Raw genomic sequence first — 23,948 nt, 5'->3', positions numbered from 1 at the left:
GTTAAACATACATTTTACGTAAATTGAAATTGTGAGTGCTTCACATGGTCAACACTTGGAGTAGTGTTGAATGAATGAAATGTGTTGGGACTACAAGAAATAGAGCATCAGTCCTTGTTTCAGGGGGTTCATAATCTACTTGGGGGAATAAGCCATGTACATAAAATGGTAATTTACAAAACAAAGCTGCAGTTAAATAAGTGTGAATGGTAGAGATGACATCATAGGTACCATGGTTCCTATGATGGTAATGGTGTAGGTGGAGTGGCCTCTGCGAAACACTTGTGGTTACTTGAGTGTCCTATTTTTTCTTTTGTGGTGCTGGGGATTGAACCCAGGGCCTTGTGCTTATAAGGTAAGCACTCTACCGACTGAGCCATCTCCCCAGCCCATTGAGTGTCCTTCTAAATGTCACACATTAAGCTCAGTGCTTTATTCATTCACACTTATTTATTTACCCCCAAAATATCTAGTACTTACTTTCTGGATGCCCAGGTATTGCTCTAAGTACTGAATATCATTTTTTCTACTTTCACTAATGTTGAACTTTTTGTTTTATTATTTTTCTTTTAATGAAAACTGATGCCTGGATATACTTAGTAATTTGTCTACATTTATATTATGCCGTTAGAAAGGGGTGGAACCAGGTAATGATATTAGCATGGAGTTATTCTGTTTTATCTTTAGGATTCTGATTTTCCAAACAGTAGTTCCTAGGATATTTCAAAGAAAACACATTTCCAGGTTAATATATTTGCTCTTACACATGGTTTATACTAAGATGAACAATAATGAACAAATATAAGAAAAATTAATGGGAAGAAAATTTTATCTTTTTTTTTTTTTCTCTTTCCTTTTTGAAACCAAGAATTGAGAAGAATAATTATTGAGTTACGCTGAAAAGAACATCTTGGGTGTCCAGCACTGTGGTGCAGCCTGTAGTCCCAGCAGTTTAGGAGGCTGAGGCAGGAGGATGGCAAGTTCAAAGCTATCTCAGCAACTTTGTGAGGCCCTGTCTCAAAAAGAAAAAAGGCTGGGAATGTGGCTCAGTGGTTAAGCACACCTGGGCTCAATCCCTGGTACCAAAAAACAAAACAACAACAACAAAAAACAACGTAAAATAAAATAAAACAAACAAACAAACAAAACCCTCCTTGGTCTAATCCATAGATTTGAAGTGATCACAAACCCATAGTAAAGCAATCATTCAAAAAGAATGGGACCTAAGTTTATAGAAGTGGACTCAGAAGATGATGGAATTTACTCAGAAGCTAGAATTGTAAAAGGAAATAAGAAAATAAGACAGAGATAATAATGGAGAGGAAATAGGGGTAGTTGTAGTATCCTAGAATCAAAATAAAAATGAAGATGAAATATTAGTAAGAAGGTACTCAATACTATGTACTAACTAATCAGAAAGCCAGGTGCCATTGTTGGGTGGTTTCTTTCTGTTTGGGCCTCACCCAGGTCTCTCAGTCTGACTTAGCAGGATGCCCCTGCATGCATTGATTACAGGTAATATACTTTTTTTTTTTTTTTTTTTTAATGGATACTGGGAATTGAACTCAAGGGCACTCTACCATTGAACTACATCCCTAGCCCTTTTTAAACAATTTTTAATTTGAGGGATGGTCTCATTAAGGTGCCCAGGCTGGCCTTTGAACTTGTAAGCTTCCTACCTTAGACTTCCAAGTGGCTGGGATTGTATGTGTACATCACCACACCTGTTTGCTTCTCCTGCCTTGAACCTTTATTCAGTAAAATTTTTTGAGCACCTGCTGTGTGCCATCCCTTTTCAAGGTGGGATGGTAGCCTTATGTTATATATACTTTTATGGAATTAAACTTGTTCAGTTTTTAGAACATTAGTCTGTTGTGTACCCCACACCCCGTTGAATAGGATGGTCAGGAAATATCAGTTATGTTTCTCCCTATCTGCTACACTGTTGAACCCTGAAGAATGAATTGAAATTTCTCTGTGGTCAATTTGGTCTGATTGTTAAGTGATTAAATAATTTGCTCTGTTGTTTTGTGGTCTTATTTATTTGGTGAACTTGAGGCTTATGTGTACAGTCTATTGATAAGTAGATTGGTCACAAGTGGTTATCAAGATCAGCAGTAGGTGTGACTTCTGGGAGAGAAGTAAAATATGGTCAACTCTAACTTACAACGTGAAAGAAATCAAGTGTAAATCTTTTAATTTTAGCTCTGTGCTATAAAAATATGAAGCAGAATAAGTAAAAGAAGATACCACTTTTAGTGTTTTTAAAAAAATTTATGAAGGGAAATAAAAAAGAACAAGGCACTACTTTTAGTTTTTCTTTTTAAATTTAAGTTCATGCATATGCAGCAAAAGTGTAGAAATATCTGTGTCAGACAGGTTCTTGTTCTTTTTATGGCCTTTGAATCTCTCTAATGGGTGTAAGATTTCTATTATTATCTTTCTAGTGTAGTATGTTGATGAGATAACACTTTTAAGGAAATTTCTGCCTCACATTGAGAGATATCTTGTAGTGCGTACATTGAAGATGAACTTCAAATAAAAAGCATTTGGTGAGAGTGTATTAAATAGGCCATGGGACTGTTAGTGTCAGTTAATGTGATTTCACTTTCTGTGTACATTTTTTTTTTTCTTGAAAGACATTTTTCATTTTCTGTTCCTCCTTTAGAGGAAGTCAGTAGGTGAGGCCACAGAATCTCAATAATTCATCCTTCTTACAGTAACAAACAGGGGCAGGAAGTTGAGATTTTGTGAAGTTGGCCTTGGTGTACTCCTTTGCACACACCATCTCCATGGCAGCATAGATGAGAAATCAGATGAACCATTGCCACCTTACAAATAAGACTGTTCTCACTAGGACATGGCGATGAAGTCAAGTGGGAGTGTTCTTGAGAAGGCATTAATGTGGAAGTGTTCTTCCTGCTGATTTCATATTTAAACGTAGATGGATTAGTTGACGCTCAAGACCTGCTGTCCAAGTATGGTTGAGAAAAGAAGACCCAGATTCTGAAGTCTTTGCTCTGGAGAGGATTAAGATTTCAGTTCTCAGGTTGAACTAATCTAGAGTTTGTCTGCCTAAAATCTATGAACTTGGGGCCTCAGGGCAGAATTTCACATCTCTCTACAACAGATCTCAGTTCCAATATGTGTGTGATTCAGAGTTCTTATCAAGCAGGGTGAGTAGAATATCAAAGCTGGTATCTGTCATGCTTGATTTGAAAGGAAAAATTTTCTTTGTAGCAATATGTGTTTGTTGAAAGATGCTTCAAGTGTGAGTTTAGATTTTTCTCATCCTTATTGAATAAGCCCGTTTAAGAGGTTTGAATTTAACTTCTTTTGATGTGTTCTTCACTGACGCTTAAATAAGGAGAGTTTCTTGGAGTGGTGATGTTATGCTTCTGCCAAGCAGGTAAATAAATACTTAGCAGCCTGGTTGTTATTGGAATTTTCACTGGGGAACATGAGATGAATGGACAAATGAATTTCTTTTTCTGGTTTCCTGTCTCTCCAACACTCCCCTCCCTTAGTCTATTGTGCTTTCCCCTCTCTTTCATTCATTCCTTTGATAACCTTTATACCTAGTGTGAGTCTTCACAAGGGATTAAAAAGCCCAGTTAATGAAGGTCTCCGTTGGTACTTCAGTGCCTCCTGTATGCAGATGGTGATGACACGGTGTGATGATAATCCACGCGGTCTTCCCCGCCTCTCTTCTCCTGTCTTAGGTGCACATACACACACCAGGGCTTACGTAGAGAGAGGCTGGCTGTGGTCACTGGAGCCCCCTGGGGAGGATACTTAGCTTTCATCTCTCCTTCTTCCAGCCTCCGGCTGCAGTCCTTCCAGGGCATGCTGTCTGCCTCTGCACCCGCTCTCTTGAAGCAGGTTCAGGAGCCAGTGTTGGCATGTGAGGAGGTTTTTATGTTTCCAGAGCACAAACATCGCAGTAAAGTTGCCAATGGCCTAGTTTGTTGGGGTAGCTTTTTTATCTTAATTTTTATTATTATCTTTTGTTTGTTAAAATATTCTTTTTCTTTAGAAGAACGTGGCTAAGCTAATGTTTATTGATCTTACATTTAGAATACCTTACAAAGTCTCCCAAATCTACTTTGAAATGTACTTGTCCATGACAACTCAGAGTCTTGCAGTTGTTCTTAAACATCCCCCTCCCCCAGTCTCTGGACTCCTGAAAATGTACATAGGGCTTTGTGAGGCCAAGGTGTTGGCCTTTGCACAGGTATCATCCCTTCCTGCCCTCTGTTACTGCACACAACTGGCGACCTGGTGCTTGGAGGGCACATGGTCGCTGAAGAGCAGCTTGTTTTCTTTAGTTCAGAATCACTGAAGTTTTTACAGACTGAGCGCCCACTGTGTGCAAAGCATGCCAACTTGCATAATATTTTAAGGAAAGTTTTTATGCCTCTATGAAGTGGATATTCCAATCCACTTTACAGCTGAAGGAGCTAAGGCCCAAGAGAGGGGAGGTACCCTGCCTATGGTATACAGGTAGTAGTAAATCATCACGCCTGGGATGTAAACCCAGGTGCTCTGGCTGCAGAGCCTTTGCCATTACATTGTCTTTCCTGTTGACTAAAATACAACATGCTGGGCTCCGTCTTCAGAGGTAAAAGCCTGTTTCTTAGCTGGGTGGCCTCAATTTTCTTATTTGTAAAATGAGGAAATAGTCTTTATCAGTCTTAAAAGAGAGTTGTGAGGGTCAAGTAGTCTGGTATTGATCAGATCCTTTAAGATGACAAGGCATTAGAAGAACCCCTTCTGCCCCAGCATTTCTGTGTTCCTTTAATGTGCATCAGGTTGATGGCTTAATATGATTACCCCATTTGGTCTTGAATTGATGGACATGGAATTCTCTTAGTAAATGCTGGGTTCTTTGGTGGCACAGAGGGAAAAGGATGAAGCCAGAGAGTAAATCAAGAGCTGTATAAAGGCCTCAGGATGCAGTGGCCGTATGTTTTTTAGCATCATTTTCTCAAGTCTGGACTTAAAGAACATCCCCCAGTGTGAGACGTCTTAGAACTCCACACACGGCTGCCCGCTGGGAGGTAGGTCAGAAGGTAGCGTCCTGTGGTGGTGTCCACCTTGAAGACGAATGAAGTCTACCCTGTAATTTTCCACAGAGGGGTTTCTGTGTAAGTCAGTGTGCCGTGATGGTGATCACAAGGCTGAGCGACTGTGGACTGAGACAGGGCCACACAGGTGTCTGCACTGTGTATCTCCCAAAGGCCGCTGGGAAATTACAGGTCCTTTACCACAGAATATTTTATCCGGACTAGGAATGAATGGCTATCTGAAGATTGTGTTTGGGGAGTAGACTTTGGGAAATGTTGTCCTTGCCTTTCACTTAGTCTTGTTTAAATGGAGTCGCACCAGTGTGGTAGCAGCATGTCCATACGTGGGGCTTCTCAGGGGATGGGGTGGCTTCAGGCCTCTTCCATGTGGCAGATGTTTCTCCATTACTTTGGATGGATTGCTTTATGATGAAACTGGTGGTTTTTCTGGAGTTATGTAAATATAGGAATATTTTGGTTGATAAAATACCCACTTTTAACATAGTGATCTTGATATCTTCTGAGGTAGGTTTGAACACAGATAACTGACTACCTTGGATATTATTGAAATAAAATGAGTCGAGTAGCCAGGCACAGTGATGCATGCCTGTAATCTCAGTGACTCAAGAGGTTAAGGTGGGAGGATAAAAAGTTCAAGGCCAGGTTTAGCAATTTAGTGAGACCCTGTCTCAAAATAAAATATAAAAAAGAGTTGGGGATGTAGTACATTGGTAGACCATCCCTGGGTTCAGTCCCTAGTACTGCAAAAATAAATAAATAAACAATTTTTTTTATGGACACAATATCCTTATTTTATTTTTTATGTGGGTGCTGAGGATCAAACCCAGTGCCTCACATGTGCTAGGTGAGCACTATACCACTGAACCACAACCCCAGCCCCAAATAAATTAATTAAGTTAAAAATGAGTTGAAAAGAAATACAACTTTAATTTTTTTAAGATTGCTGAGCAGCTCTTATGAACTCAAATAATTATTAAACTTGATAATTATAATAAGAAATTAACATTTTATTGACTGTTGTCTACATATTACCTGGCTTATCTAATCTTTACCACTACCCAATGAAGAAAGATTCTGTGATTCTCTACATTTTATAGATGGGGAAAACAAGACCTTTTTTTTGTGTGTGTGTGTGTGTGTGTGTATCAGGATTGAACTCATTGGCACTCGATCACTGAGAACATTTCCAGCCCTATTTTGTATTTTATTTAGAGACAGGTTCTCACTGAGTTGCTTAGTACCTTGCTTTTGCTGAGGCTGGCTTTGAACTCAGGATCCTCCTGCCTCAGCCTCCCAAGCTGCTGGGATTATAGGTGTGTAATATTGTGCCCAGTGAGAATGAGACTTTAAGTGATTAATTCATCCACAGTCACAGAATAGGCAGTTGTCAAACTTGGGAAAGTGGAGTGAAAAGAAGGAAAGAAAAGTAGTAGTTTAGGGAAGGGTGAAGGATGGAAAGGACTTGTAAGAGTATGGCAGGTCTGCAGGACTCTGTGAAGTCATTTGATTTGTGCCTGCAAAAGATGACAAGCCAGGAAAGTGGGGATGGGGGGCTGAGAGCAGTTTTATATGTCACAGTGAGAGCCCTTTTAGCTGATATAACTGAAGAAAGAAATTAAGGACTTTTGAGTGTGTTGCTCTGTGCCAGGTACAGCATTTGGTTGGTGAAAGATGATGTCTATGAAGTAAACCAAAAGCCCTCTCCAGTTAATGGCCTAAAAGTAATCATCATGGCAACAAGGCATTGGATTCCCAGTGGAGGACGGCCTTTCTCATTGCCAGGTTACTCTTCTGCACAGCTGTCGTTTTTGTTTGGTGCATGATAATGATTTTGGGGTTAGCATTCCTGGCTTGCTGTTTACAAAAGATATGTTGCCTTCTTAACCAAAATCTGGAAAGCTTACAACCCCAGGCGCTGATATATCACGCCTGTTATCTGAATGAAACAATTTTAATCTGATTCTGCTTTTGAGGTAATGTCTACTCTCAGCTCATAACCATAGCATCTCTTTACCTTAATTTTGAATTTGTTCTCGTGGACTCCAAAACTATAAGAAGCAACTCTATAGAGAAAGAAAACATAAAATGATGAAAGCTATTTAGCTGGTCTTAATGAACATCAACTCACAGTTCTTTTAAATAGAATTTGGGAAGAATGATGGTTTGAGCAGGAATGGGCAGGCTACACTTAATGCTTTTTCTCAGTGATCCTTATTCCTCCCCTTATCTGCCGGCCCAGACTCTTGGGTTGCAGGCAGGGCCCACTCTTCTGCTTTGTGCTGTGCGTCCTAGGTTAGGTCAGTTCATCTCACCCAGGCAGGCTCCTCACTTTGATTCTGCTGCAGAAGCTCAGCATATAGGGAGACTGTGCCCCTAACACTGAGTCTCTTTATCCACTCATGGCATACAGGAGCAAAGAAATGGTATGAAGGAAAGATGATGAAGGACACACATACTCATTTTATGTCAAAATTAGATACAGTAGATTCTTGACATTTGTGAGGGTATGGCCCAAACCAGTTGCAATTCGAAACTCGAAAAACTCACTGTAGGACGGAATCCCTTCCAAAAAATTACTAAAGTATACCTGAAATATTTAAATGATCTTTCTAGAGCCTTAACTGCTTATCTCACTTGATGAGGAATTTTTGTATTGTCTGGAGAACTTAACTGACACAAATTCACACATATTTTCTACTGATTTCCTTGTGGAGCATTTGGTAGTTTTGTTCACACAGTATGTCTGAGTCATTGCTTTTGACATTTCAGTCTTTAATTTATCTGAAACTTCTCTTTTGTGGCTAGGGCCTATTACTTTCATAAACATTTCCATATTCCCCTCGTTCTGTCATCATTCTTAGACTCAACAAGCAGTTAATTCTGTTTATTTCATTTCTTAAAAAGAAACAGTTTTTATCACTTTATTTACAGTGTTCACAGCACTAAGACTGAGCATTGTGACTAAGAGCATACCTGGACCTTGGCCAGGCCAGACTATCTTGACCCTGCCCCTCAGCTTTATGGCATGTGTGATTCAGACTCATGTCTGTGTAAAAGGACAAATTATTAAATGTCACGAGAACTTCAGGTGTCACTCAGGAATGCTAGAAACCATCAGTATACAGTCTGGGCATGCATACTTTGGTTGTGCTACACTTCTTACCATCCTCTGTTGAGCTGATGCACATGCACATATAGTTAACATCTACTAGTTAACTTATACAAGAGCATCGCAGAAGTTGATTTCCCTTAGTGACTTTTAGATGATGGCTTCCATTTTTGACATCAATAACAAATATTTCATTATAAGACATGCCTTTTATAACATAAGTATATTTATTTTTAATTTTTTCGTGGTATTGAGGACTGAACATAAGGGTGCTCTGTCACTGAACTGTACTCCCAATCCTTTTTTATTTTTATTTTGATACAGAGTCTAGCTAAGTTACCCAAGCTGACCTTGAACTTGCGATCCTTCTGCCTCAACCTCCAGAGTCACTGAAATTATAGGCTCATGCCACCACATCCAGCTTATAACATATTTTTAAATAAACAAGAAACAGGATTTAAAAACTCATATTTTTATAATTAAGAAAAATTTAATATACTCATAAAGGACAAAAAAATATGCAAAGAGAAGGCTTTCTCCCATGACCATCTTTAGCAAACCATTGCTTCTTAGATATAGACGTGTTACTGGTTTCTGACAAATTCTTCTGGAGACAGTCTCTGCATATACAAGCAATGCACATATTTATATTTATGCTTTTATTCTGCTTTTGTTTTACACAAAGGGTAGCATGTAGTTTTTGTTCCTTACATAGAATTGGTGCTATTAATAGTGTCTTGGAATTCTTTTTTGGGGGAGGGATTATCAGGAATTGAACTTGGGGGTACTCAATCACTGAGCCACATCCCCAGCCCTGTTTTGTGTTTTTATATAGAGACAGGGTCTCACTTAGTTGCTTATTAGTGCCTCGCTTTTTCTGAGGTTGGCTTTTCACAATCCTCCTGCTTCAGCCTCCTGTGCCACTGGAATTACAGGTGTGTGCCACCGTGCCTGGATTGGAATTCTTTATTACAGTGTGAAGTGTTTTCTTGTTGTCTTTTACAGTGGCATTGTATATCATTGTGCAAATTTATTACTATTGTCCTACATTGATGGACAGTTGAGTTGTTTATAATTTTATGCATATATGCAAGTATTTATAAATTTCTAGAAGTAGAATTGCTGAGTTAGAGGATATGATCTTAAATGGGGATCTGCATAATCATCGTTCCAACTTAAAATGCCTTCATCAAGGAATATGAGAGGTCCTGTTTCCCTGTAGTCTGATAACAGAATTGTTTTTCGTGTGTGCTTGGTATTGAACCCAAGGCTCTAACCAATGACCTATATCCTCAGCCCCTTAATGTGGTTTTTTTCCCCATATTTTTTTTTATTGTACATAATAATTATACATAATAGAGGGATTCATTGTTATATATTTGTCCATGCACATAACATAGGATGTTTTGAATGTAAGATATCAATAAGTGACCTGGGGGCATGGCTCAGTGGGAAAGCACTTGCCTAGCATACAGACAGCCCTGGGGTCAATCCAGCCCTGCAAAAAAAAAAAAAAAAGAAAAAAAGAAAAAGAAAAACCAAAAATAGCTTGTTTCATTACCACCTCACATAAGTGGTACTGGTGGACTGGGCCAACCAGGGACTTATTTACATGAGAAAGTGAGGAGTTTCATCCAATTGAATATCTCCAGGGAGTGTCAAGTTGCACAGCTGTGGTTTGGAGACATGGAATGGGGTAGGAGAGGAGATATAGGAGGTAATTCTGAGGATAGTGTTTGTCCTATGTCATTTAGGCTGCTCTCTAGTCCTCTGGTTAGAGGCTAGGACAAGAAGATTAAAATAAAAGTGAATGAAAGCTGAAGTGAATTGTTTCATTAAAAGGCACCTTGGGAAGATAGCACATTGGTGTTGGTGTTAGTAGTAATGGCCCTTGTCTTCAGTGAAGTCATCAGTTCTTTGACAAGACATCCTCAGTGGTCACTGGTAGGGGTGTGCCTTTGCTTTTAGACATAGTTAGCCAAATCACATATATTAGTGGGAATCAGAAGCTGCACTGGTGCATTTGGTGGATGTCTGAACCCCAAAGCTGCCCTGTCTGACTTCAGTATTGGCTAGAGACCATTAGAACTAAGAGATTAGGAGAAAAATGCTGAATCTTGTTTGAAAGCACAGAGGCCCATCACGGTGCACTTTTATGATATTTCCTTAGGAAATCGCAGCACCATTTAACAAAGAGATTTGGGATGGGATTTTCTGCAGAATGAGAAACACTATTACTTGTATTATGACTCTTTCCCACCTGTTTTTCGTGGCCTGTGGAATACAGGTTACATATGAGATTATGAATAGTAGCAGGTGGTAATTACAGGAACAAAACAAAAGAGCATTTTCTAGGCACTGAAAAAAATTGCTTAAGTCTTTCGGGCATGATTTGTTGAAGCGAAAGGCCCTCATGTTTGTATGCGAGCGTACACATGCAGGGAGGATGAAATGAGGAAGGAAGACTTGAGATGTCACAGAAGCAGTAGCTTTTCTTAAAATAGTATTGCTTGCAGGCTGTTCTACCTGAAAGAAAGGTGGTTGAAAACACTAAATCTGTTGTAGCCATTCAAGGCTTCTTAAGACAAAGAGTCACCAGTGGCTTCAAAATCAGATGATGTGAGAAACAATGTAATAATATTTCTGTGTTATACAAAAAATCTGCAAACCTTAGAATCAAAAAAAAAAAAACCCAGATGAACAAGTTTTACAAATTTTAGATATATGCTTACAGACTGAGTACACTGTGTAACATTAACATTTTATATAGCAAAAAAGCATATTCTGATTATTTCCTAAAACATGTAACGAACATTAACTTCAGGTTTTGTGAAATGTTAGCTTTTAGATTTCTCCTCCTAGACAGACAGGATTTTATTGCTGTGAATTTTATATATGTATGATTTTTAGGTAGGAAAAGACCAAAGACTCTTTTACCCAATTTATCCTGCAGGGGGAAAATTATTCTGTCACTACCGTCTGTCAGGAAAAAGTTGCCACTCCTACGTCACTTAATAGGAAGTCAGTTTTATGACTGATCTTTATCCATTTGGTGAGGGAGGAGTCATACAGAATTTAAATGCAAGTCTTCATTTATTTCATATTTTCACAATTGCTTAATTTAATTCTTCCTCAGACCTTCACATCCTAGTTCCTGTTTTGAGGATTAAGTTAATGATAGTGAAATCTGATTCTTCAAATTAAAACTGAGATATACATTTTGGAATGTCTAATGTTTGATATTTTTTTCCTATTTAAGGAGAAAAAAGAATATTAAAGTACCTAGAAATATTCAACAGAAGACAGCTATCATTCAAGAAATCACAAGTTGTTTTTCTATTGATTATGTAAAAATGAATATTAAAAATGTTAATGTGCTATAATATTTTATACAAGGAATCCACAATCCTAACAATTTCAACTCACATTAAGGAGAGTATGTTAAAAAAAAAAAATCTTGAAAGATTTTTTTCAAGCATGTACAAAGCTAGTATGTAGTATAATAAACTGCCACAGTTTATTTATGCACATCTGGACAGTTCCGATATATTTCTAGTCTTATTTCACCATTTCACCCCATTGTTTACTCTATAGTGAATTTCTCACATGTCATTTCCTCTACCATTTCACTTGTATCACTAAAATACAAGGAATAGCCCCCCTTTAAAAAGTGCATACCAGCATCATCCTTTAAAAAAAAAAGCAACATTGTATCTAATGTCATCAGATAGCCAGTTGGTATTTATAGTTGTTCTTCTGGATAATAATCTTTAAAAAAAAAAATAGTTTAAATCAGGGTCCAGACCAGATCTGTGAATTGTAATATGGGGATTGGTTAATATATCTCTTAAATCTCTTTTAATCTATGTTTCAAGTTTCCTTCTTAATTTTTTCCTTGCAATTTCCTCTTTGTGGAAAAAAAGTTTTTATTCTGTACAATGGTGGCTTTCAGACTTTTTGAAAGTCTGAAAAAAAAAAAGTGTTACTTTTACACTTAAAAATAATTGAAACTCAAAGAGGGAATGTATGGAATATAGATGTAGACATATAGGCAGAGATACATATATCAATATTTACTGTTAGAAATAAATATATTATTTGGAATGTTCATTTAAAGATAACAATAATAAACCCAGTGCGTGAGACCATATGTAAGTATAATTTTTTATGAAAGGTAATCATTGTTCCAAAATAAAAAAAAAAAAATGGGAAAGGTGACATGCTTCACATTTTTGCAAATCTTTTTAATATCTAGCTTAATAGAAGATGGCTGTATTCTTATATCTGCTTCTGCATTGTCCATTGGAATCTGTTGTTTTGGTCGAAGTATATGGAGAAAATCTGGCTTCGTACAGAGGATTGGAAAAGAGAAAAATATTTTACTAGTCTTTTCAATAATAGTGTACATTCTTTGATACCACACTAAAACTTGACAGTTGATGGTTTCTTGAAGATTAGTCGAATGTGCAATTTGAAACCTTATCAGTTGAGGTTTTTATATTTTGTAGCATTGACATCCATTTGGTTTTTCTGGCATTTTGAATGATTCCCTTATCCATGCATGGTTCTGTAACATCATGCATTGGTCATTTGGAAACTATTCTTCACTGAATTGTATAGATCAAGTGTTAACAAATTTCATTATGAAATATCTTAAATATCACATTTATTGTTATCACCACCCATCTATCTCCTTAGTACAGTCTTTTGGGAAGCTGTCACGTTCATGGTGATAGATACAAGTATTCCAAAATCCTGATTTTCCCTGGAATGCTCAAATTTTGTAGTAAGCAACAAATACTGTCAGTATTTTTCTTGATGTGACAACCTCACTTCATTTATTTTTAACAAAATATTTGCCCAGTGTCCAAACCTGAATAAACACAGCTTATTAAATAAAAACGAAATTCCATGCAAAAAGCAGCTTTAATTTGCATCTCAAACAATTCACAAGTGCTTATTTCTTTTTCCAAATAATGAGTTGCTCCCCTTTTATACTTAAAAAAGGTGATCAATGAAATACTCCTTTTTGTTTGTTTTGAATATCATTATAAATTCATGCATTTAAATTTATTTATTTTTTTGGATACAGGGATTGAACCCAGTGGTGCTGAACTGCTGAATCGCATTCCCAGCCTTTCTTTTATATTTTATTTAGAGACAGGGTCTCGCTGAGTTGCTTTAGGCTCACCAAGTTGCTGAGGCTGACTTTGAACTTGTGATCCTCCTGCCTCAGCCTACCAACAGTTGTGTACCACTGCATGCATTTAAATTTATTTGTTGTGTTTTAATTCATTGCAGCTAGTAAGGGTACTACTTTGCCTTATTTTAGCTAGTAGCAGCCTCTTCTGATTAGCCCCTGAGTTCTTTGGATGTGATGTCCCTTGTCTTTGGTAGCTTCTTTGCTTTCTTATTTAATGAGAGGGTCCAGGCTCATCTGGGACATTTTCTGCCACTGAGCAGAGATCAGTTCCTTTTCTGGGGAGATTTGGGAGAAATTGTATTTAGATGCCACAGGCAGAGCACCCAGGCTGCTTGTTATCATTGGTTAGTGATTGGAAAGCTGGAAAATAGGCAAATCACATCATGAATTTGTATTGATACTTGCCATTCAAATTTAGAATCCATCGATCATTTTGTCAGTTGTCTGTGATATGCACATAATGACCGACTTGTTTTATCTCATATTAAACAAATGAATGTTTCAGAAAATATCAGTATTACCACCAATGATGTAGTTGTGGAAAGGTTTTGTAATTTAAAAAAAATGAAAATAAAAGCATTATTAGTTTAGCTAGTCAAATTGGTCTTTTTTTTTTTTTCAGTCCTGGGAATTCCACATAGGGCCTGGAGTGTGCTAGGCAACTGCTCTTATCTACCTAGACACCGTACACACCCAAGCCCTTTCTTAGTTTTATTTTTGAGACAGGGTCTTACTAAGTTGCCAGTTTGATCTTGAACTTGTTAACTGGGGTTTACAAGTACTTGCCATTATGCCTAACCATATTGGTTATTATTATTATTATTTTTTCTTTTGGTACCAGGGATTGAATCCAGAGCTGCTTAATTATTGATCCACATTCCCAGACCTTTTATATTATTTAGAGACAGGATCTTGTTGAGTTGCTTTGTGCCTTGCTAAGTTGTTGAGGCTAGCTTTGAACTTGCGATCTTCCTGCCTCAGCCTCCTGAGCCTCTGGGATTTTAGGCAGGCACTTGGCCAGATTGGTTATCTTAACAGAGCTGTACAACTTAAGACTGTTTTCCTGTTTTTTAGGACAACACAGTTGCAGATATTTCAATGGAAGTGAATAAACCTCTTCACTTTCTGGAAGGCTCAGTCACATTGTACATTTGTTACATCGATAGATCAGATGCTCAATTGATAAATTTAGTGTAGATGACAGTCAATAATGGACTAAATTTTTCCTTTTCTTTTTTTACTGTCAAATTGGCCTCTTCATTGTTTACTGATATTTTATCCAGTAGTCCTTGTGTACACAGTTTTGCTTTCTGAGGTTTCAATTACTTGGGTGCCTCAGTTACCTGAGGTCAGGGGCAGTATGAAAATATTAAATGGAAAATTTGAGAAATAGGGAATTCATAAGTTTTAAATTTTGTGTGGAGTAGTTGATAAAATCTCACCCTGTTGTGTTCAGGACATGAATCATCTCTTTGTCCAGTGTGTCCCTGCTGTATACAGTTCCCACCTGCTAGTCACTTAGTAGCTGGCTCAGCTGTCAGATTGACTGCTGTGGTATCATCGTGCCTGTGTTCAAGTAACCCTTGTTTTACTTATGGCCCCAAAGTGCAAGAGTAGTGATGCTGACAATTTGAATATGCCAGAGATATCATAAATTGTTTCCTTTAAGTGAAAATTCTCAATGAGGAAACAGGATCATATGCTACAATTGCTAAGATCTGTAGTAAATTTTGTTAATCTCTTATTGTGCTTTATTTGTAAATTAAACTTTGTCAGAAATCTGCATCTATGGAAAAAAATGATCATTGATCAGGTCACTGGTCAGGTGTAGGGCTTGGTACTGTTTTTTTAGGCATCCACTGGAGGTCTTCGAATGTATCCCTGGAGGATAAAGGCATATTACTGTAAACATTTTATTTTTTTAATTTTTAAAAAATTTTTATAGACTACATTTTGATTCATTGTACACACAAGGGGTACATTTCATTTCTGTGGTTATGCACGATGTAGATTCACACCATTCATGTAATCATACATGTACATAGGGTAATGATGTCTGTCTCATTCCACCATTTTTCATACCCTTGCCCCTGCTTCCCTCTCCTTTCCCTCTATGTAATCTGAAGTTCCTCCATTCTTCTCTCACCCCTACCCCTCTCCCCCATTATATGTCATCATCCACTTGTCAGGGAAAACATTCAGCCTTTGGTGTTTTGGGATTGGCTTATTTCACTTAGCATGGTATTCTCCAATTTCATCCATTTTTCTGCAAATGCCATAATATTATTCTTTTTGGCTGAATAATATTCTATTGTGTATATATACCACAGTTTCTTTATCCATTCATCTACTGAAGGGCATCTAGGTTGGTTCCACAATCTAGCTATTGTGAATTGAGCTGCTGTAAACATTGGTGGGGCTACGTTACTATAGTATGCTGAACACAAACAATAATAGATATTGGCGTGGATGTAGGGAAAAAGGCATTTTCATTGCTGGTGGAGTTGCAAATTGGTGCAGCCACTCTGGAAAGTAGTGTGGAGAATCCTTAGAAAACTTGGAATGGACCCACCTTTTGACCAAGTTATCCCACTCCTCGGTTTATACCCAAAGGACTTAAAATTAGCATACATTTTATTCTTTGTCCATACCTACTCTCTTTTCAGCGTCTTGAAAAAGGAAAAATCCTTAGAGAGCAAGGAATTCTTTCATAGTATCCATATCCATAGAAGATGATTTTTTGTTTTGTTTAAAGTGAATATTGCTATGAATCAGTTAATTCCTTTTTGTTTTAGGAACAGCACAATTTTACCATAACACTTTTAAAATTATTTTCCTGTACTTTTCTATGGATTGGAGTGGGAAGATGCTGGGGATCAAACCCAGGGTCTTATGTGCTAGGCAAAATGTTCTTACCACTAAGCTTTACCCCAAACCCAGTTAACAATATTTTTGAAGCAATTGTTATTAGTTCTGTGAATATGGGATAATGTAATCAAGAAAATTGTGTGCTGGAAAGTGAAGTAATGATCACTAAATTAAAAATGATTTGCATGTGGGACATTTAGTGATATTTCTTTTTTTCCCTCGCAGGTTAAAAAATAAATCATGACTGAATCTGCCTCTAGCACAAGTGGTCAAGAGTTTGATGTATTCAGTGTTATGGACTGGAAAGATGGAGTAGGCACATTACCAGGAAGTGACTTGAAGGTAGGGTATCTTTATTACCTCTGGTTATGTGTGTGTGTTTATTTTAATTTTCTTTTTTTTTTTTTTTGGTACTAGGAATTGAACTCAGGGGCACTCAACCACTGAGCCACATCCCCAGCCCTGCTTTATATTTTATTTAGAGACAGGGTCTCACTGAGTTGCTTAGCATCTTACTTTTGCTAAGGCTGGCTTTGAACTCAAGATCCTCCTGCCTCTGCCTCCTGAGCTGCTGGGATTACAGGCGTGTGCCACTGTGCCTGGCTATGTGTGTGTGTTTATTTTTAAATGAATACATATGTGAAATAAGAAAAGCATTAAGCACAGTGCTTTGGGTTTTATGTCATGCTTACACATCTACAGTAAATGTACAAGACACTTTGGAATGCTGGTGGATTGGCAGAAGCTTTTGTCATTTGAGTTAGGGGACTAAGAATATTCTGTAGCATGTTCTTATTTTTCATAAATTAATTTGTACCTTCCAGGAGGATCATCTCAGTTTTGACTCTTATCATGAGGGCCAGTAAATGCAGAAATGGCAGAGACGAAGAGATTAAGTGGAGAACTTTGACTTTTGTAGAAGTCTTGGCTTCTTGAATTTTATAGTAATGGGCTTTGCAACTTGGAATAACCATATTCCCTTTGTCCTATACTTCTTATTTAAAAACTGGATAAAATAATGTTAAAATACTGAATAAATAGACTTTTACTTTCTTCAAATTATTTGTACTGTAAGTAATTGATTTTTGTATGACCATTTGTTCAAAAGCAGGTCTTTTCTGTAAGTCATGGTGCTTTTATTATAAATGAGAACCCTCTTCAGGGGTTTCTTTCTGTCCCTGTTGTATGAGCTTGCCCTGCCCCTTACCCAGGCCACCGTCCCACCGCAGGTCCATCTGTGCTGCATCATGAATCAGGGTTGTGCAAGCATCTGTCTCGGGAGCCAACAGCCCCCGCCTCTCATTTCTGATTTGCTTTTGCTCTGGTCCTATCACTGAGACCTTGAACCTGTCTGTGGCCTTTAGACTTCGTGTCTGTGTTTGGTCATTCAGGTGTTTGAACTTCTGATCTCCCTAATAGGCTGTCTATTTGACTGACCTCTTTAAGGCTTAGTGTTCTGAACTATCTTGAATAGAAAAATTTCCCCCTAATAGAGACTTCTTGGAATCCAGTCACTTTTGGTGGCTGTTTGACAAGTATCTTAGCCAAACCTGCCCTCACTCATTCTCAGTGGGGTGATTTGGACAATCTGGCTGTCTTTGGAAAAATACTTGAGATTTTATTTTGGTTAGGTTTAATTAAGTGCAGTAGTTCCTAAATCTCGAGTTGAGTGTCACAGAAATATTGCAATGAATTTAGTGAAAGCTGGAGAAATTTTAAATGAGTACCAAAATATAGTTAGATAGGAATATTTATTCTAATGTTCTATAGCATAATAGTTGGTAACCAGACTAAAATACTGTATGATAAATTTTAAGATAACTAAAAAGAAGAGTCCAAAGCTTCCTAGAACATAGAAAGGTGAAATGTTTGGAGAAGATGGAAATGCTAATTTTCCTGATGTGATCATTACATATTGTGTGTGTGTATCTCTATATATTGGGTTTGTATATATTTTATATATATATATATAATCTATATATATGTATATATATAATATAGATTATATATATGAATTATTGTGTTGTACCCTATAAACATGCACAAATATTTTATGTCAATTAAAAATTTACCAAAAAAGAGAAATTGGGGTTTTAATTTTAGTTCTGTATGACCTTGAACAAGTAAGTTAATCTCTTTGGGCCAAGTTTCTTCTGTAGTAAAATAAGGAATTAAATGAATACTAAGGATTTTATCTGCTCTGACATTTTCCAAATGTCCATCTGGATATGATACAGTGCAGAGAGAGCACTGACAAATTTTGAGAAAGAAAAACTTTTTCAAGCTCTGATAGAGCCAACCACATATTAGCCTCCCAAATTTTGTCTAAGTATTTAGAATTCTCTTGCTTTGGCAGCCCTATCTGTAAAATGGGGCTTTTAGAATCTATAGTAAGATTTATAGCCATACAAGGATTATGAGGATTGAAAAAAACTAATGTATATAAACACTTAACCAATTATTTATTTTCTAGCTTTGCAGTCTTTTTTTTATTGCTATACTCCTTTATTTTTCTTTTATTTTTATCCTTTTTCTTTTTAATGACTTTTTTTTTTAATATCAAGTGAATGATGAAATTTACAACTATTGTTCATTTAGCTTCTGACAGGGGATTGAAGTTTCTACCCGTAAGAAATTTGGGTTGCTTTAATGTTTTCTAAGCAATGAACTTTAGAAATAGGCATATTATCTTTTAAGTCAATCAGGTAATTAAACTACTTAGTGTGTGTTATAATCTGGGTTTTTTTTTATTATTATTTAAACAAGTGGGATACATGCTGTTTCTCTATTTGTACATGGAGTCAAGGCACATACCATTTGTGTAATCATAAATTTACATAGGGCAATGTTGTTTGATTCATTGTTATTTTTTTTCCCTTCCCCCCACCCCTCCCACCCCTCTTTTCCCTCTATACAGTCCTTCCTTCCTCCATTCTTACCAACCTCCTTATCCCTAACCCTAACCCTAACTCTAACCCCTCCTACCCCCCATTATATGTCCTCATCTGCTTATCAGCGAGATCATTCGTCCTTTAGTTTTTTGAGATTGGCTTATCTCACTTAGCATGATATTCTTCAATTTCATCCATTTGCCTGCAAATGCCATAATTTTATCATTCTATATGGCTGAGTAATATTCCATTGTATATATATACCACAGTTTCTTTATCCATTCATCACTTGAAGGGCATCTAGGTTGGTTCCACAATCTGGCTATTGTGAATTGAGCAGCTATGAACATTGATGTGGCTGAATCTCTGTAGTATGCTGCTTTTAAGTCCTTTGGATATAGGCCAAGGAGTGGAATAGCTGGGTCAAATGGTGTGTCCATTCCACGTTTTCTGAGGAATCTCCATACTGCTTTCCAGAGTGGCTGCACTAATTTGCAGCCCCACCAGCAATGTATGAGTGTACCTTTTTCCCCACATCCTCGCCAACCTCGCCAACACCTGTTGTTGCTTGTGTTCTTGATAATTGCCATTCTAATTGGGGTGAGATGAAATCTTAGGGTAGTTTTGATTTGCATTTCTCTTATTACTAGAGATGTTGAACATTTTTTCATATATCTGTTGATTAATCTGGGTTTTTTGATATGACTTTTAGATTTATCTAATTACTGGTGGTTGCCAGGTATCCAGTTCACTTAATATGTTGCAAAACACAGAAAGTTTGTTGCTTTTACTTCAGAAAATGATTCGAAAATTATTTTTTACTTTATGACTTTATAACCCACTGTATCAAAAATTCGGAGACTAGCCTATTGATTATATTGTATAGAGTCTCTAATTCACATGTTCGTTGTACTAAAATCTGAGTTGCTTAAGATATCTGATTGAGGAAATGATTTTTCAGAAAGCTAAAATATTAGAACTTTGAATCAGTCGTGAAGTCTGCTCTCTAACATCATCTTTGCTTGTTTGACACTAGCCAGACTTCTGCTTTTTTAGCAGGTACAGGCATGGGATTCTTCTGACAGGATGGTAACTAAAGACAGCCCACTGCACTTCACTCAGTTTCTTGTCATGGGAACAGTTTTTTATGTGCTTCAGCTTTGGCCATTTTGAAAGGATTTTCCTCTGTGAAAACCTCATAATCACTAACCACTCCAGTTATGTCACTCTTCTGCAGTTGCTAGTATCTTGCACAGCAAAGTTCAAGTCCCCTTAAATTTTCCATAGGATAGGCATAGGCGTTTGTTTTGTTTTGTGGTCTGGCCTCCTTCTGGGCACATTTCATTTTACTTCTCAGTACCTCTTTGTTTTCTACCTATCCCAAACCACTAAAGACTTTATACTCTGGACCCTTTTTACTGTTCCCTGTGCTGGAATCCCCCTTCCCCTTTCGGGGGCTAACTAACTCTTACATAAAACAGAGCGAACTTTGTCTTTGAGGGCAGCTGTGGAAGGAGTAGGGAACTTAACTGTCTGATGAGTACTTTACCTGCATCTTCTTGTTTCATCCTGTTATGTAACCCTTTGAGGTGGAGTGTCTGTCTTGCTGGTCAGTTTACAGATGGGGAAATGAAGGTGCAGAGTGGTTATTGCATTAGCTCAAGTCGGTTACTGGCAGAATTGGATCTTGAGAACAGACTTCTCTGGTATTAAAATTGATTCTCTTAACACTGCTCTACTGCTCTCTAAAGGGAATATTTTCATATCAACAGAGATAACATGGAAGATATAGTGATGGGAGATGTAAAAACTTAACTTCAGTTGAAGAAATCAGGAAGGCTTTGAAAAGCATATTTCATTTGGGCTTTGGGTGCTGAAAATAGGAGATTCTGTGAAGACTTCTGGGGGCAGCAATGGGAGGAGGGCAAGATAAGGGTTTCTAGAAGGGGGAGGAACTTCAAAAGGTGCAGTGTGGTAGAGGAGAACAGCAAGTCTTCACCAGTAGACTGACAAATATTGTAGTCATTAACAAGGCACTTTTGCCTAAGCAAGCTTTGGGAACTTTACCATTGCTTAATTTGTTCCTTTTAAATGCAGAGAAGCATTTGTAGATGAATGTCTCAGGGCAAGCCATCAGGACAGGCAGGTGACTAAGTGGTGGTGCAAAGGAACCTGGCAGGGCTCCCAGTGCCGAAGCAGTTTTTCTACCTGAACTTCTAATGATGTCTGAAATTTATCCACAGAGAGTTATTCCTCTGGGTCATAAGGATTTAGTCTTTGAAAGTTCCTCAGTAAAATGCAGATACTCTCCTGAGAGTGATAGCATCTTATCTAGTAAGAATAATTGCCATTTAGCTGAGAGCAAGACCCTGTGGCTGCAATGCTCGGTGCACTCTTAAAGCTCAGTTTGCCCTCCTTGATTAATGTTTAAAGCTGTTTAGTTACCAGACATCTTTGCCTTTAAAATGCATTAGTAATTAGAATTCAGGTATCAGCATTGAAAGTAATAAAATGATAATAGTAACCTTGGTAGTATCTTTTAATGATCTATTATTAAAGACAAGCAAAAATAGAAAAAGAGCCTTTGCCCTAAAGCAAAACTAAAGAAGAGAATTGAATCAATTAAAGGTGGTTCGAGCCAAGCCAAACAAACAAAACCTTTGCCACCCCTTATAAATTTCGGGCATAATTGTTTTCTGATTGACCTGGCTACATCCACATGCAGAAAAAGTTACCATGTTGGCTGGTGGATTTGTTTTGCTTGATAATCCCTTTCAGAAAATTTATAATTTGGAAATTCTTGATTGTAGAAGGGAGCCTTTTAACAGATTTTGTGCTGCTCTGAGATCTCTAGATTAAAAGAACTGATAATCAAAAAACAAAAACAAAAAACAAAAAAAAAAAACAAAACAGAGATGAAGTTTCTCATCGTTTCAAAGCCATAAAAGCATTACCAGCTTCAGAAACTAAGTGTTTAATTGAGAAAAAACAAGTTAGGAAATCAGTCATTCTTCCTGGAATCCTGTTACTGGAACTGCAGTAATGTTAGCAAAGCGTAAAGCCCTACACTAACATTTTCTAAGTAGTGAGGTGGTAGAAGACATAGTGAATCTGAATTTGAGAAGACCCAGAAAAAGTTGATCTGTGTACTTTGCATATGATAAGGGTGCTTTGAAAATGCTTTGAGGATTTTGACTTTTGAGATAAGTAACTTTGGTAAGAGCAGATGTACTTTACTTTCTCAGGGTTACAGGATGCCTTAGAGGATATGATGAAATCTAGAGATCCCATCCCTCCAAAATATACATGTGTGCATACCGCAATTTTGTATGTATTTCATGCATCAACCCTTGAAGTCTGTCCACAGATCTCTGGCTTAGAGGAGCTCACTATCCCTAAGTGACATTGTGTCTTTATTTTGTATTTAGACTGTGGATCAGTTACTGCAATTAATATTAGAAGGAAAAGAGGACAGATTATTACCTTTTAACTTTAAAAGTTTTTGAGCCAGATCCTTCTAAATATAATAGTTGCGCATTTTTACTTGGAGATTCCATTCAGTAGTGCTCTGTTTGTCAGTGTTTGAGATGCAGAGTGGTTTACAATTGAGCAAGAATCCACAACTTCAGCCACAGGACCCTTTCTGTTTATGAAAATATTTGATGCTTTTTCTCAAATTTTGCATTTATCAAGTAAGCATATATGAAATAACATGTAATGCTTAAAAGTGCATGTAAATTCATATGTGAAGTAAAATGTCTTACCCGAACCGAATTAGCAAATTTGTCCTTATTTTTAAAAAATATAATTCAGAATTGATTTTGTCAACATTCTTTAATATCATTCATTAATCAGTAATTATCATGACAGCTTGTTTTTTCTACTCTTGCCCAGTAGATGGTACTGTCAGCCTTATTATGAAATATTCTGTTTCCAGAGTCAATCATTAAGAATAATTTTGTTTCTTTTCTTTAGTTTAAGGTTGCTTTTTCCAAAAAGTAAAGTGATTTTTAGTTCTTTTCCATCTCATTAAATCTTGCTGTTTCCTAGACTGCCATGTCATGCTAGGCGTTCTGTGCACACGTTCCCTAGGAACTTGTCTAGAACGTATGAACTCAGGGCCCCGAACATACTTCCAACACACATACAATACAACTCAAGTTATTAAGGAAACTACTTTGTTTGGTGCTTGCCATAAGATGAGAGGAAGTTTTCAGTATTTGGAATATAAATGCCCATGAAATCAAAATACCCTTTTTAGTGATAAAATTGGCCTATAAACTAAGTAGACTTGCTCAACCTTTGCCGATATATCCATTTGTTTTGGAAGACTAGAGATGAAGATTATGGAGAATTTTATTTTATTTATTTTTTGGTAGTGGGGATGGATTGCTCAGTTGCTTAGGGCCTCACTAAGTTGCTAGGGCTGGCTTTGAACTTGGGATTCTCCTGCTTCAGCCTCCCGAGCTGCTATGATTATAGGCATACACCACTGGACCTGGCTTAGTCTTTTTTGATTATATATAATATATGTGTGTGTCTGTGTATATATATATATATATATATATATATATATATATATAAATAAAATAAATATACACACATACATATATATATACACATATATATGTGTGTGTGTGTGTGTGTGTGTGTGTGTGTATGCGCATGTGTTTGCATTGGGGATTAAACCCAGGGATCCTTTACCACGGAGCTATGTTTACAGTCTATATTTATTTTTTGAGACAGAGTCTTGCTAAGTTGACCAGGCTGGCCTCAAACTGGAAACCTTC

The 23,948-nt window shown here is 37.2% G+C and overlaps 1 protein-coding gene across 7 annotated transcripts in view; it reads left to right on the top strand.

The window, feature by feature from the left end:
* The window catches only part of L3MBTL3 (L3MBTL histone methyl-lysine binding protein 3), a 286,629-nt gene that overhangs the window by 7,468 nt on the left and 255,213 nt on the right, over positions 1 to 23,948 (top strand). For all 7 annotated transcript variants that reach the window (XM_079148191.1, XM_079148190.1, XM_079148189.1 and 4 more), the window contains exon 3: positions 16,493 to 16,609. In XM_079148191.1, the coding sequence (XP_079004317.1) occupies positions 16,508 to 16,609 (102 nt within the window). In that variant the 5' untranslated portion in view covers positions 16,493 to 16,507. The remainder of the gene's footprint in view (positions 1 to 16,492; positions 16,610 to 23,948) is intronic.

The sequence above is a fragment of the Sciurus vulgaris genome (assembly GCF_902686455.1).
Source record: "Sciurus vulgaris genome assembly, chromosome: 7".
Taxonomy (NCBI): Eukaryota; Metazoa; Chordata; class Mammalia; order Rodentia; family Sciuridae; genus Sciurus; species Sciurus vulgaris.
This window is presented reverse-complemented; position numbering and strand designations above follow the sequence as displayed.